The 16,104-nt window shown below is 33.3% G+C and overlaps 1 protein-coding gene across 1 annotated transcript; it reads right to left on the reverse strand.

The window, feature by feature from the left end:
* On the reverse strand, positions 4,386 to 6,663 carry LOC105170744 (heavy metal-associated isoprenylated plant protein 3). The gene is made up of 5 exons (XM_011091647.2): positions 6,508 to 6,663; positions 6,255 to 6,408; positions 5,742 to 6,010; positions 5,083 to 5,170; positions 4,386 to 4,996 (listed from the first exon to the last, which is right to left on the reverse strand). The coding sequence occupies exons 1-5, from the start codon at positions 6,514 to 6,516 to the stop codon at positions 4,629 to 4,631; spliced, it is 888 nt and encodes a 295-aa protein (XP_011089949.1). The 5' UTR covers positions 6,517 to 6,663; the 3' UTR covers positions 4,386 to 4,628.

Here is a 16,104-nt window from a genome sequence, read left to right on the forward strand (position 1 = left end):
TTTTTTTTTTTTAAAAAAAAAAGTTATTTATTTCCCCTCTAACCAATGTCTTTCAAAGTATTGAAAACCCCACATGGGTTCAATCTCAAGCAATCATCACAACTAAGAGAAGACAACCCCACCTATCACATGAATTTTGGAATCCCACCGCATACATCCCTCTCAATTCTTTTAAATTATTATTAAACAAAAAGCACGCTTTCTTCATACTTTGTACTCTAGTCGTGTTAGATTAGCAGCTCAGTAGTCGGAATATTGCATGAAGCTGCCATGATGGAGCCATAAAATCGCGTTTTTGGGTAGATGGAATATTCTTGGATGTTGTCCACCCCGACACTTGTCTTTTTCCTATATTTAATTTGTTGTCTCATCGATGTATATATATAACTTGGAAATTTCTGGTCGAATATTGTTAAATATTTGTAGGGGCAATCATGTCATTTACGAATAATTAGATCTTAGGATATCATTAATATTTCATAATACTAGCAAACTCGATCCAACACTCTAACACTTCCTACTTGTAACATTGAACAGTCTTAATTAATTAACAATCATTTTTGCAATTAATGACTCCTTATCTCAATGGTAAAACTGAAATTCTAAAATCATTCATTTAACAAAAAGTTATAAATTTAAATCCCATCCAAATATAAGTGTTTATCTATTTTGACAGTAATTTTTAATTTATTATTATTTTCTTATATATTTTGATATGAAATAATTAATGTACTTAATTTAGTTTTTCATGATTAAATATATTAAATGATATAATTAATTAATTCTATATAATAATAATAATAGTTTTATAATTTTTGCCTTATGTTGTTCTCTTTTTTCAGTAAGGCCTATATCGGTATATATAATGTCTATTAATTTACATTGAAATATAAATATTTACTAAAATGTACCATCATAATTATGCCTTCTAAAATTTTTGAATTGAGCTCACAAGAAAGGAAATCAGTCCAACACAATTCCAACTAGCCCACCAGTAAGGGAGATAAGACCCACAAGTTTAACTCCTACTTTACTGAACTGGCAGGTCCAAGATACAAGGTCATTCCAATCGGACATGTCATCATATAGTTGGACGGATACGTCATATAACTTGTCAATACATCAGGACATATCATCCTAAAATATCTCTAAATGGTTCCTAGTAGATTGACGACAAATGAGCTGAAAATCCACGAGTATCGAATTCTCGAATTTTCAAACATACCTGGCACGACTTGATAAAACAATCATATCTCTCTTTCAATATTTATCTAAATCACAAATGATTTTTTATGGATGATAGCCAACTCAAAGGGTTTTTCAACGATGTATGTCACTTTGGAACAACTTATGTATCCTGCTTGTGCATGCCTATAAATATAGGTTTTGAACAGGCATTTAGTAACATCATTCTTCACACTCACATTCCAACTTATTATCATTATTTTTTCTCGATTTTTAAGCTATTTTATACTTATATTTTGTACTTCATAGGAATATATACATCTTATCACCATTTTATACAATTATTCTCACTTTGATTAAAGTTTTACTTTTATTTCTTCAATTAACCATTACTGATTTAAGTATGGAACTGCTAATCTTTGTTTTGTAGGGTTAGTCCCATTGATTTTAGAATTTTTTTTTAAAATTCTTTAACTTTTTGGTGTGGTAAAAAATCTGATACGCATCAAATAATATTTTTCTTTCCATCGTAATATATAATTATCTTAATATTTAGTGACTAATTTCTTTTATTCACTAGGGATCCCGTTCAGATACTTTCATTTATAGTTTTGTATGTTTGATCAATTATCGATATTAACATTCTAAATATCCACAATTTTTCAGATAAAGTATTTAATAATAACCAAATTATAGGGTGTAATTTTTAATTCATTTCAATGAAAAGGAAAAAATAGGACCTAAAAAAACATTGTTTGTGAAGTGAACTTTTGCCTCTTTTTGTGAAGGTCCCTCCATCTTTCCATGGAAAAGGCTGAGAAAAAGAGTAAATGTTTATGTGTCATGTCATGTCATGTATGGTGGCGGAGTTATAGCACGCACATTAAAATATGATGGCATGTGTCATACATTGATGTGCATGCCCACATACACATCCTACTTTCTTCCTAGTGCATAGCTTTCCAGTTTCCACAACGTCTGCGATGGGGTCATCCATCATAGTCATCACCATAAATGTCAGAAATTCTGGTCCCCATGCATGCACATTATTTTCTATGCCAATGTGGAAAAGTAGCTATGCAAAAATTGAAAGCCTTTACACGACATCTTTGAACATATCATAAACATCATATTTCTCAATATCAAGGGCACATAGATTTTGGTGGGTCAATAAAATCTAACCACAATTAAAAATTCCACTTGTATCAAATCAAATCCACAAATTTAATTTGGTATTTTATTTTTCTTTTTATGAAAATTTAATTTTGGAGTTTGACTTCGATCTTTAATTTTAATTTTACTGAATCATACAAAATACTGAAATATTATTAAGTACATAAGTTTATCCTACCAATTACTTTTACACTATTTTTGTCATTTTATTTACAAAAAAGTTAATAATACAATCATGATTATTAGTATTTACCTTTTAAATTATTTTATTATTTTTAATAAACTTCGATTTGCTTAAATACCAAATTGAAATAATCCAAAAAAAAAATCAAAATTAAACCAATTAATTCAGTTTGGTATTGGATACATATCTTAACGTACCCATTTTTTAATTTACTAAAATATCAAATCTAATTAGTTTGATTTTATTGAATGGAATCGATTAATTCGATTCAATATTCAACACGGCATCTTACTGAAATTTATCTAAATATCGATCCATTTGAATTGATTTTGGCAAATCAACAGCCCTAAGCCCTACTCTTTGAAATTCGCATTTTGTGCTATTGAAGGACATAATCACATTAACATTATACGAATAAATATTTATCTCATTTTATAAAAATAATTAAAATTAAAAAATTGATCCTTACGGGCAGAAGAGAAAGAGAGAGAGGAGGGGGAGTCCCAGTCCCCTATCCTTATACCTATAGGAGTAAATGCCAAAGAATTGCTTGTCGAGGGAAAATGACAGGATGCTCTACCTCTGCCCATCTCTCTTTCACACTTGTCTCTGCGTTTCTACTCATAAAATAACATTACAACACACACACACACATGCAAATAATTAGTGATCATCGCAGATTTAATGCGTGTTTAATAACTTACTTAATATTTATTGAAAATTATTGGTAAAATTAATTGATCAAAAGATATAATTGTTTTTTAAATAGATAAATATAAATTAGAGCATTTTGGACGTTAGTGAGTCATTTTTATGACTTTTTGGTTCTGATCATATTAATCATAAAATTGTATCATTGAATTATTTTAATAATTTATTTTTTATAATAAAAATCAAACATATTATATGCTCTAAAATTATTTTATGGAACATGGATGTTATAATAATTCTATTTGGGTAATTAAAATACAAGATTTTTAACTAAACGCGGAAAGTGTTTTGTTGGTCCGGGGGTAAATAAGTTGATTTTTTTAGGTGGATTCTATTCAATGAGCAAAAGGTTGAAAAAACATTACAATTATATTTATTGCGAGGAATTTAAATCTTTTATTCTGATTCTGAATATAATTAATTTCATTTTTTAAATGGAAGGAGTACACATATGGTGAAAATAAAATAATAATAATGATAATAAAGTGTTAGTGCTTTTGATATGCCTCCTCCTTTTATACAATAATTATTATGAAATAGTACCATTGGTGCTTAGCTGTAATATGATCATATATATCATCGTCAACAATTATGATCCAATCAAAGTCAAAAAGTGTAGTATCCCTTGTGGGACTTTCTGGAAATTACTTGTTTCCTTCATACTAGAATCTTCCATCATGCTTCCTGCTTACTGATTTTAAGACAAAAACTTGTAAGAATATTATACATATATATTTGACAAAAAAAAAAAAGAATTTCTATTGTTCTCGTCCATACTGATATAACGAATATAAAAATTTATTTAATTATATGTTCACAAATTGTCATAATTTCACGATTTCTAGTATATCATAATAATAAAAAAATTATTCTGAAAAAACTTTAGAGATGAAGTCTTCACTCATTTTCGTGTCACCAATAAGGCCATTTGGACTTTAAATCTATCGATGAAGTCCGAAATCTCATAAATCTTATGAAAATGAATCACTAATTCAAATCCCAGAAAAAATATGTGGATACTTTATCGCATAATTATATTATAATTTGCTATTATGATTTATTAATTATGATCATATATGTTAAATTATTGTATAATGAGAGGCATGAGGATGTAAGTACATGTAGAAAATTATTGTGATCCCTTTTCCACATAACTCCACCACAAATGATGAAGAGCTATCATAATTAATTTGCAAATTGACAAAAGTTGACTAATCAAACCCTCGTGCAATCATGAGCACGTTGCTATGTCCACTACACCCACATAAACTAAACAATTAATTTTCCAAATTAAATATTATCAAAATTGATTACAACAACATATTCTTGTTAAAACCTTAGCCGACAACATTCTTTTATTTACATTTTACTCCTCTCACATGACGCTGCAAGAGTTGGGGTTCTCATCGCTGAAGATTTGAGGGGCGTGGTACTGGTATGGTCCGGCAGCATATGGGTTGTAATGAAACTGATCCCCGACAATACTCGGCCCGTACATAAATGGGTACGGGTACACAACTGGCTGCGACTGCATCTTGTTTCCTTCCATCTTCTCATCACCCCCGTCGCCGCCACCTGCAGCGCCTCCGCCTTTCTCTTTCTTCTCCCCGTCCTTTTTCGGGGGCACAATCTCCACATCCTTCTTCAGTTGCTTTTGGAGCAACTCAGCCAGAGCCTTCATGTCCATAGAGCCGGTCACTGTCACCAGGTCCTTTTGCGTGTCGATCTTTATGTCTTGGTACCCTGCAAACGCAATCGCAAGCCCTCAAAAATCCATCGTTCAGGAAGATGAGAATAAGTTTATTCAAAGGGTTTTGAGAGAATCCCACCTTTGGTTTTGGCGACGGTTTTGTAAATTTTCTGAATGCATCCATCGCAGTGCAAATTCACCTTCAACACCGCCGTGACAACGGGGGGCTGTCCATCAAACAAAATGGTGAATTAGTATGTTGTCAATGCAAATGGAATTAAAAGAATTACTGGGAGGTAAGTGCTAAGATCGTCGAATCAACGAAGGAACAATTGATGGGAAAACGTGGAATTTACGCAGATCGAATGGAAAAACTGATTGGAGAAAAGAAATTGAAAATTTCGAGAAAAAAAAATCAAGCAGCTGACGTGAAGGTCGGGCAGTATGCTAACGTGCACTGGCTAGCTGACACATGAATTTCCGCTTTCACCGGAATAAACAAAATACCAAGTAATGAAAAAAACAAATTTGGGTTCTATTCCAACTCATACCCTCCACCATGCTCAAGAAGAAAAGAAGAATGCATCAAACAACGACTCGACACATAGCAAGACAGTTAACGTGCGCTGGTAAGGACAAAAGCACATCAGAATCCGCAAAAGTTCAACAGAAACCATCCACCAATGCAGAGACACCAGGTACACACAGGCGCACAATAGGGAACAGCAGAAACGTTCTTGGCTCCACTCCAGGAGCACAAACGGGGTGGGGGAAAATTTAAACTTGTTGTTACTGTACCTCCTTTTCCTTGGACTTTTTCTCATCGGATTTATCATTTGAGTTTTTGTCTTTGGATTCTTTCTTCTTCTCCTGTTTGGCATTGTCGCCGCCGCTGTTCTCTTTGCCTTTGCCATTCTCCTTTTTGTCGCCGTCCTTTTTGGGCTGTGGCGAAATGAGTTCCACTTTCTTGTGCGTTTTCTGCTCCACCTTCTCCCGGAGCTTCGCCGGATCCACCTCCCCCACAACCATTATCGTCTGCCCATCCCCCATCGTCACTGTATCCACGCCTTTTACACAAACCAAAACAACTATAGTTAGCAAATCCTATCTGAAACAACAACTATTTGTAAAGGAAAGCCTGAAAACAGAGCGTATGCGCTCAAAAGCAGAGGAATCCCAGAAAAATAGAACTGGAAAAATTCTTAAAGTGCTTCTTATGGTCAAGGAAAAGTTTTCTGAAGCAATTTCAGATGCATAAAACAGAGAAGAGAATATATATATATATATATATATATATAAGCATTTATTTACCATCAAAAGAGCGAATGCATTTAATGACTTTGGAAGCGCAGCCTTCACAATGCAAGTCGGCCTTCAACACGACCGTGACATTGTTCTTCCCTCCCCCATTCTCTTTCTTCTTGTTCTCACCCTCCTTCTGCTCTCCTTCACTGTTCTTGTTCTTCTGCAACACCCCAAGAAACACTAAACCGAGTCAAAAACAACATACACAAATAGAAAATAGAAAGAAGAGGCGTGAATAGGAGGAGATGGATGTTCCTACCTCACCCATTGCAGTAATTGCTCTTAGATTTGTGGGTTTTCCCTAGTGTGGAAGTATTGAAATCAAAGTGGAAAAAAGTGATGATTGAGGCAACGAGGCTGCAGTTATATAGAGGAGAGGAAAAAGGGTAGTGCGTGCCTGTGTGTGTGTGTGGTCCGTGTGGTGAGTTGTCGTGCCAATGTCATCTTGTATTCTGCTTGTTATTGATGGGTTTTCGATGTATGCATACATACATACATCACATTACATGTCATCTACTCTTATGCATGCATGTTTCTTAGTCCATGACATGGTATGAAGTATGATGGTGATTTTGTGTGGGAGTGGGAGTGGGATCATCACAAATTCACAATCAATTATTTGACGCGTAGGAAATGGGTTGATTTGGGCGTGTAAGATTGGGCTATGGCGGAGGTGGGTGGATTCTTGGAAACTTCCTTCATTGGGCCCAATGGAGTGGACTGTGGTTCTCTCTCTCTCTCATACATGAATAGGAAGATAAAATTTAGATTGTTTGATATTTTTTTAAGCAATAAAATGAATTGATTTATGAAATTGAGCCCCTGTTTCTTTACTTGTGTTTTATGGATATTAACTACGAGAGTAAATGAATCAAGCTCGATTTTTTTTTTTTTTGCCCCCGGTTCAAACTCGAGCTTGATTTGTAATGAGCTCAAGTTCAACTCACCAAAATTTGAAAAATTTATTATTAGTATTATTATTATGATTTTTTTTTTGGCTTCGAACTGTAACTTGATTCATATGTAATGTGCTCGAGCTCAGCTCACCAAATTTGATATAAAATTATTATTATTAATATTATGATTTTTGAATTAATTCATGGGAATAGTCAAATTTTGACATAAATTTACAAATAATAAAATATATTGTACACTATGTAACTTGATATAAATATATAACTATTTATTTAGGTAAAGATAAATTGTAGTAAGAAAAAGTAAGCACATAGGGCGAGGAAGGCATCAATCTGTCTAATCTAACCAAGCAATATGCAATATTCTATACAAAACAGAAGCTATATCTGAGTTCAGCTCAGATAATTCTATTTCTAAATTGATTTGAAGTAAGTGTGCTATTGAATCCGTCGACCTAATTTGTTTTTGTAACTTCCTCAAATTCCTCTTCTGCTATATGTGGTAAACAAGTGAAGCCAAGGTAGCTCTATAAGCTGCATTCATCAAAGTGCTTGTCCCCTCCATCGTCGGACTGCCCAACTCAGCCTCTCTTCCAATCCAACGGATATGGCTATGCCAATAGAATTTTGTACTTTAGTCTACTTAAGCATCGCCTACTGAATTTGGAAGTGAAGAACAGACAAAGTCGTTGTTTCATGTACAAATTACAACATGAGTTTGTATGGATCAAAGAAAGTGCGACTCAAGTTTTCTCCAAAATACTATAACTTGTTTTCACGATTAGAAATAAAACCACTTATCATAAATCCAACACTCTACATTTGATGCCGACTAAAAGTCCTTATTGAATTCACCCAATACCTTGGGTTATGTTGAGCAATAATGGATGGACACTTAAAAAAAAAAAAAATTAGTGCAATATCTGATACGGATATGACACCAACACACATTCTATATGTATTGGATACAATATTTGCATGTTTAATTTTTTTTAGGAAAAAAAAAATAGAGTATATAAGAAGATAACTGAGGCTATTTTTATAGTTTTAAGAAGTTTTGGGCATGCATGCACACAACACACTCAATTGACTTCTCACATATCTCTTTTCCTATTAGTTCTTTCGCTTCTCTTTCTTCTAATCTTTATATGATCAATTTCATGATTTTAATTCTAAAAACTTGGCCTTTTCATTTGGTAGTTACCTAAATAGGACTCCTCATATACATTCACATTCACGATAGTCCTCTTGCCTGCTATTATTAGGTCTCAATCAGGATCTAAGTTTAAAAAATAGTTTTTTATTTACTTATTTATGAGTAGTTGACGTGTTTGTTTGGATAACAAATCTGTTAAGCAACCTCCAGTGAGTTTAAAAATAAACATTCTCTCAAAATATTAGTTTTAAGGGACTTAATACTTTCGTTTAACATTCAAGTAGTTGAAAAAGTTGGGACCTTGATGTTGCTGATGTCTTGGATCGCTTCCTTTTCTAATATTGCCTTGCCTATGCTTTCGATGTTGTTCGTGTATGGTTTCCAATTTAGTCTTGTATTGTTTGCAACTGAAAAATTTGAAACTGTATATATAAAAGTTTTCACTCAAATTTTTATCTTCATGTTAGAGTCTCAGATACACTAGACTTACATTCACCGTCTAGCTTAGACCAAGTTGCATCACAAATTACATTTAAGTTTTATGAGTATGATCTCATCTAACGTGAATATAGAAAGTGTCTGTCAAAGAGTTGATTTCACCTTAGTTATTTGAATTGTTGAGGTTCAGTAGACGCTAGAAAGTGAGGAAAATGTGAAAACAGAGAGCATAGTGAAGAAAAGATGAAAATCTTTTAGTCTTTTTTGGTCATTATTTTTTAAAGCATATTCACTTCATCTCATTTCCAGTAATATTTTAAAATTTTAATTCGGAAAGAATTAAAAAGAGCATTGGCCATGGCTTATTTTGCATGGCAAAAATGTGTTCTTTTAGTATTTATAAACCATGGCTCTTGAGAGCCATGACTAAAACATCCACCATGGCTCTTTAATACTACGGCTAATAAACCATAGCAAAGCCACGATATTTTATTGTTTACCATAGTAATTAGCCGTGGCTATAAATAATATTTCTTGTAGTGTGTCCACGTGCTAGGCATGTGGTATACGTCGTTAATTTATAGACAAAAAAGTAGAAGAGGACAAAAAATGCTATATTTTATAAGTTATGAAATTAAAAGTGCTAATCCCAAATGGAACCAAAAATAAAATTGACCTAACTAATGAGATTAAAAAATACTATTTTCCCCCACTTCTATATTTTAAGCTCCATTCACTTCTAATAATGAATTGATTTTGTATATTATGTACTTGGATTGAAGACTTAGACTTAAAACATATTCGATTTATTTAATGTTGATTCCCGTTTACTTTATAGTGTCAAATATTGTATAGTTTAATTTTCTACTGTAATAATTCTTGTTAAGAAGAATGTCAATGTTGTGGCAATTCCACCCAAAGAGTAATGCTTTACTCTTGCAGCACGTCCTTCTATAATACTCAAGGCTCTTGGTTAAATAGCAGGAGCAATTTTTAATTTATTATGAGCCCAAACGATAAATTCAATAAGTTTTTGCCAATAACCACGTCCACTCAATAGAAACATTAAACTTAAAGTCCATACAAAATGAGCACTAAGGAGGCATGTCCACTTCTATCTTTTGGGCATTACGCATGTAAGGCCATCCATATATATATATATATATATAATATTATTATTATTATATCATTCAGTTAGAAGTGTCAAATAAGTGGGTTGACTCGAGTTTGGGAAGAATCCAAATAAATTGGGTTCAATATGAGTTGAGTTCAAAATGGATTTGAATTAATGAATTTGAAATGGGTCGATTGCAAATGAGTAGGCGTAGATTAGTAGTACGTATTCTCTTATATTTATGTTTAAAATATTCAAAATTTTAGATATTAATAAGAAGACAATATTTTTAATGCAAATAGTAATATAATAAAACAAAATTTGTATTATTGATTATTTTTGAAAAATAACTGTGTACATTAAATATTCATTTTTAAATTATAAAATAAAAAACTCTGGACGTATATAAAATACTGCATTTTACAAAATATTTCATGATATGAATAATTGTGCAATTAATTTCTCCATAATTATGTTTGGAATTGTGGATCTTCAATCATAACAATAATAATAATTTGTATGTATTATTCGTACATATTAGTTCATTATGAATTATTACTAGCTATTGTTATTTGATAAGTTCATTAAATTTATAATCTAACTGTATGTTGTCAGCTTTTTTTTTAAAAAAAAATTATATGGTCACATATAAATTGCAAGTTTGGGCTATTTTATAAAATCCTCCACTTTCCTTTTTTTTTTTCCTCGTAAAAAATGCGAAAAGTTAGAAATGTAGGAGTGGTTACTGTTATAGTATAACTGCATCAACAATAAATTTAAATAAATTAAATCATTGGTCGGAACTTTTTAAAACCCATCATTGATTCATATAAGACTCATGGGTTGGGCCTATTTAAAACCCATCACTAACTCATTTAAAATTCATTATCAACCCATATAAACTGTAAGACCTATAATGTAATAAAATTTCATCAAATTTAACCCACTTAATACAATACAACTATATTGCACACGATTCTATTATATTATAAAAAATGACTCTTGATTCACTAATAGAAAATTAAACATGAAAAACACATTTCGAACCCATTAGAACTCCTTTAAGACCCATAATTTATTTAAAATTACTTAAATAAAATCATATTAGACCCATATTAAAAAATATTAAACTCAACTCAACCTAAAATTATGTGATTCGGGTAGTAACTATGGCTTTCCACCCATATTGCCATCCCAACATTCAGTGCATTTAAGCTCAAAATACATCTACTGACAATCAGAACACACTTAATGTGTATACATAATTTAAATTTTTATTATCTTTTATATCATCATATGAAAGTGAAATAAAAATAAAGTAAGTAACTGATCCTAATTGATATTCTCTTAATTTTTATCAATTTTAAATGTGGATGATACAATCTTTTTAATAGAAAAATTTAACGAGATTGTCATTTTATATAAATATAAATGTGCTTAAGGGTATTTTAATTAATATACATTTTGTGAATCAAAGGTGGGTATTCTAACTGTTAGTAATTCTCGGTGGCCCAAGTAATTAAAAGAGCCGGCCCACTTCGGCAGCCCAAGAACCCGACCCGGTAAACCCGACCCACGAACCCACTACTTAAAGGTTTTTTGGCTGAACCCTAAATCACTCTTGTCTTTCCCTCTCTCACTTGCGCCGACAGTCGTCTCCTTCTTCCCTTTTCTCTGTGATTCTGTTTCCTTCTCCTTGCCGCGATTCATGGCTCCCTTCCTTAACCAACGTGATGGTTTTAGGAAGGTGACCGAAGCTTTCCTTCTTCTCTATCTCGTCCGACCCTATAAATGAAAGATGCCGTCTCTTCTTCTTCACCGAACTGAAACTACCGAAAAGGAGTGGTGTGCTTTTCCCTTCGTGAGAACAGTAAAAGCTTGAAAGTCTTCGTGACTGTGAGATAGAGATACCGAGTGATTGGGGTGTCGTGGTCGGGTCCTGAGAGGTTCCTTGGTGTTACCGTGGGTCGGTCTCTCTCTCGGGTACGGAACTTTTGTGTCCGATTACCCCTTATTGTTGGATCAGGTTGAACTGAGCCGATTATCTCTATCATTTTGTTTTGTTACTTTATTGCTGTTTTCTGTTCTTACCTTTACTATCTTCTGTAATATTCGGTCTGTAATTTATTAAGGAGTTTCGTACTCCAATCGCTTGTAATAGTTGAAATAGGAGCGTCTGATTACCACCCAACACTAACCCCATCACACTTGGGTAAACAAGATGAATCTCCAGGATAACTGCATTTTAAGCTTATTTACATAAATGAGTGCTTTTACACAAGCGATGCATGTGTTTAATGTTTTCTATGAAACAATTTTTTATTTATTGGGTTTATAATTAATAAAATTAAAATAAGATGAGATTATATAATGAAATTATAATAAACATTATAAGAGATAGGGAAATAGATAAAAGCTCGGATCATGAAAGTGGTGAGAAGAGCGAAAACAATACAGCAAAAACGCCTTCCTACTGCTAGTTGTATGTTTATGTTGGGAAATTCTAATTCCAATTGAATTTGGACGACTTGAATCAGTTATATGATAAGTGTAATATATTTGCTATATGATTAGTGCACGGTTCATGAAAAATAACCAATCACATTACAAATGTATCATACTTACAATGTGATTGATTTGGTTCGATCAAACCTGATTTGAATAAAAAAAATTCATTTCTCTTGAATTTGTAAGTAAGAAAAATGAAGGTGTCATCAATTGAGATGTAGAGATACAAAACTAAAAGAGGGTCGTTTGGGGAGCAATAAATACTTATAACACGTTGCATACGACACATCGTGCCACATGAATTAAAAATTAATAAAATGAATACCTTAATTATAAATTTTAGCAAGAAAATTCAAATACATATGGTGAGTATCTATTTGTAGGAATTGTTCATAATTAAATTTTAGAATGCATTCAATGAGTTTGAAGGGAATTCTCGCATATTTGGCGCATAATAAAAGAAATTAGAGTCTTTCGCCAAGTAGAATTGGAAATTAAGCACTATGCTACACTTGTTGGAGTCAACTCCTAAATCTAGCGGACAAAGTATTACATATGTGGGAGCCACATCTTGAATGCATAGGAGCCATTTTTAAAATTTTGATGCGTAACGATTGATAATGGACTATATCATATCTTGATAGGGATGTCTCTACATTGCGATAAAAATCTCGTATCATAAAGGATTACAATAATCCCACCCTACATCAATTAAGAGTTGATAATTAGATACTTTATACGCAAGGTGATTGCAATACTTCATTCCACGCGAATTAAAAAAGTCAATCCTCTATACAACTTTGCAAAAACCCAATTTTTCATGATAGGACCAAACACATCGATGTCAGATTCCATTTTATTCGTGATATCGTGAGTAAGGATATCATTAAATTGGAAAAGGTAAAATCTGAAGAAAACCCAGCTGATATGGGTACTAAAAGTCATCCTGCTGAGAAATTTGTTAATTGTTTAAAGATTTTAAACTTAGCCCCAGACTAATCTTGTTTTACCTTTCTCGCAGGTACAAGGGGTGGACCCCCAAAAGGCTATGATGACAAAACCGATCCAACAAACTCCTGACCTCGTTCTTGGAATAAGACTTGGTCCAAGGTGGAGTGTGTTAGTAATTCTCGGTGGCCCAAGTAATTAAAAGAGCTGGCCCACTTCGGCAGCCCAAGAACCCGACCCGGTAAACCCGACCCACGAACCCACTACTTAAAGGTTTTTTGGCTGAACCCTAAATCACTCTTGTCTTTCTCTCTCTCACTTGCGCCGACAGTCGTCTCCTTCTTCCCTTTTCTCTGTGATTCTGTTTCCTTCTCCTTGCCGCGATTCATGGCTCCCTTCCTTAACCAACGTGATGGTTTTAGGAAGGTGACCGAAGCTTTCCTTCTTCTCTATCTCGTCCGACCCTATAAATGAAAGATGCCGTCTCTTCTTCTTCACCGAACTGAAACTACCGAAAAGGAGTGGTGTGCTTTTCCCTTCGTGAGAACAGTAAAAGCTTGAAAGTCTTCGTGACTGTGAGATAGAGATACCGAGTGATTGGGGTGTCGTGGTCGGGTCCTGAGAGGTTCCTTGGTGTTACCGTGGGTCGGTCTCTCTCTCGGGTACGGAACTTTTGTGTCCGATTACCCCTTATTGTTGGATCAGGTTGATCTGAGCCGATTATCTCTATCATTTTGTTTTGTTACTTTATTGCTGTTTTCTGTTCTTACCTTTACTATCTTCTGTAATATTCGGTCTGTAATTTATTAAGGAGTTTCGTACTCCAATCGCTTGTAATAGTTGAAATAGGAGCGTCTGATTACCACCCAACACTAACCCCATCACACTTGGGTAAACAAGATGAATCTCCAGGATAACTGCATTTTAAGCTTATTTACATAAATGAGTGCTTTTACACAAGCGATGCATGTGTTTAATGTTTTCTATGAAACAATTTTTTATTTATTGGGTTTATAATTAATAAAATTAAAATAAGATGAGATTATATAATGAAATTATAATAAACATTATAAGAGATAGGGAAATAGATAAAAGCTCGGATCATGAAAGTGGTGAGAAGAGCGAAAACAATACAGCAAAAACGCCTTCCTACTGCTAGTTGTATGTTTATGTTGGGAAATTCTAATTCCAATTGAATTTGGACGACTTGAATCAGTTATATGATAAGTGTAATATATTTGCTATATGATTAGTGCACGGTTCATGAAAAATAACCAATCACATTACAAATGTATCATACTTACAATGTGATTGATTTGGTTCGATCAAACCTGATTTGAATAAAAAAAATTCATTTCTCTTGAATTTGTAAGTAAGAAAAATGAAGGTGTCATCAATTGAGATGTAGAGATACAAAACTAAAAGAGGGTCGTTTGGGGAGCAATAAATACTTATAACACGTTGCATACGACACATCGTGCCACATGAATTAAAAATTAATAAAATGAATACCTTAATTATAAATTTTAGCAAGAAAATTCAAATACATATGGTGAGTATCTATTTGTAGGAATTGTTCATAATTAAATTTTAGAATGCATTCAATGAGTTTGAAGGGAATTCTCGCATATTTGGCGCATAATAAAAGAAATTAGAGTCTTTCGCCAAGTAGAATTGGAAATTAAGCACTATGCTACACTTGTTGGAGTCAACTCCTAAATCTAGCGGACAAAGTATTACATATGTGGGAGCCACATCTTGAATGCATAGGAGCCATTTTTAAAATTTTGATGCGTAACGATTGATAATGGACTATATCATATCTTGATAGGGATGTCTCTACATTGCGATAAAAATCTCGTATCATAAAGGATTACAATAATCCCACCCTACATCAATTAAGAGTTGATAATTAGATACTTTATACGCAAGGTGATTGCAATACTTCATTCCACGCGAATTAAAAATTAATAAAGTAAATATCTTGCAAATTTTGATATTCCCGATATCAATTGCAAATAAGGACGTTGTATTTTAAAGAAGGTGATTGTAATATTCCATCCAACATGAATTATAAGTGAAAATATTTTATAAGTTTTGACCAAAAAACTTAAGTACATTGGTCCGCTATTCATTTTTAACAACTTTTAAATAATCGAATTTTTAAAATATATTGGACCAATACAAAAGCAATTTTCACTTACGATGAATATTCAAAGGTCTAGATATCAACGAGGGACAGTACAAAATTTATTGATTATAGCTTTGTATAGGTAATATTTTCTTTGAGATTAATAAATAAATAGGGGTTGGATCAAATCTATCGTCCAGACACAGACGGCCAAAACAAAAAGAAAAAAGAGGTATAGTGCGAAAAGACAATTTGCGAGCGGTGAAAGTGGGATTTACCCTGAAGCGTATGCAGTTGGTGGTGGGGAGGCAAACATCGCAAACTTGCAAGTGTGTTGGGCAACTTTCCCAGATCACCTTTGGTCTTGGGAGTGGGAGGGCGAATTGATTTCAAAGTGTTATGAGTACCTAAAAGCTACTTTCTTGACTTGGAGGGGGGGAAAAAGAAAAACAGTAGAGACCACGTGGTTAGAGACCCTTTTCTCCACGTGGCAGTCCATAATTAGTCTATGAACCAAAACCCACGTGAGAAGGGGGTTCAGCGTCACGTGGGCTAATGGTACTGGATGTTGGACCATATGGTACTAGAATGAGCATGAACAAAGAAACACGGCAGAAAACCTCTTTTTGCTGTGTTCTAGTGCCTCC

Source organism: Sesamum indicum, linkage group LG9 (assembly GCF_000512975.1).
Source record: "Sesamum indicum cultivar Zhongzhi No. 13 linkage group LG9, S_indicum_v1.0, whole genome shotgun sequence".
Classification (NCBI taxonomy): domain Eukaryota; kingdom Viridiplantae; phylum Streptophyta; class Magnoliopsida; order Lamiales; family Pedaliaceae; genus Sesamum; species Sesamum indicum.

Excerpts from the sequence above, each read along its gene's own strand:
- LOC105170744 (XM_011091647.2), bottom strand. Across the intron at positions 6,011-6,254 it reads ATGCATTCGCTCTTTTGATG|GCGTGGATACAGTGACGATG; the intron begins GTAAATAAATGC and ends TTTGTGTAAAAG. Across the intron at positions 4,997-5,082 it reads AACCGTCGCCAAAACCAAAG|GGTACCAAGACATAAAGATC; the intron begins GTGGGATTCTCT and ends TTGCGTTTGCAG.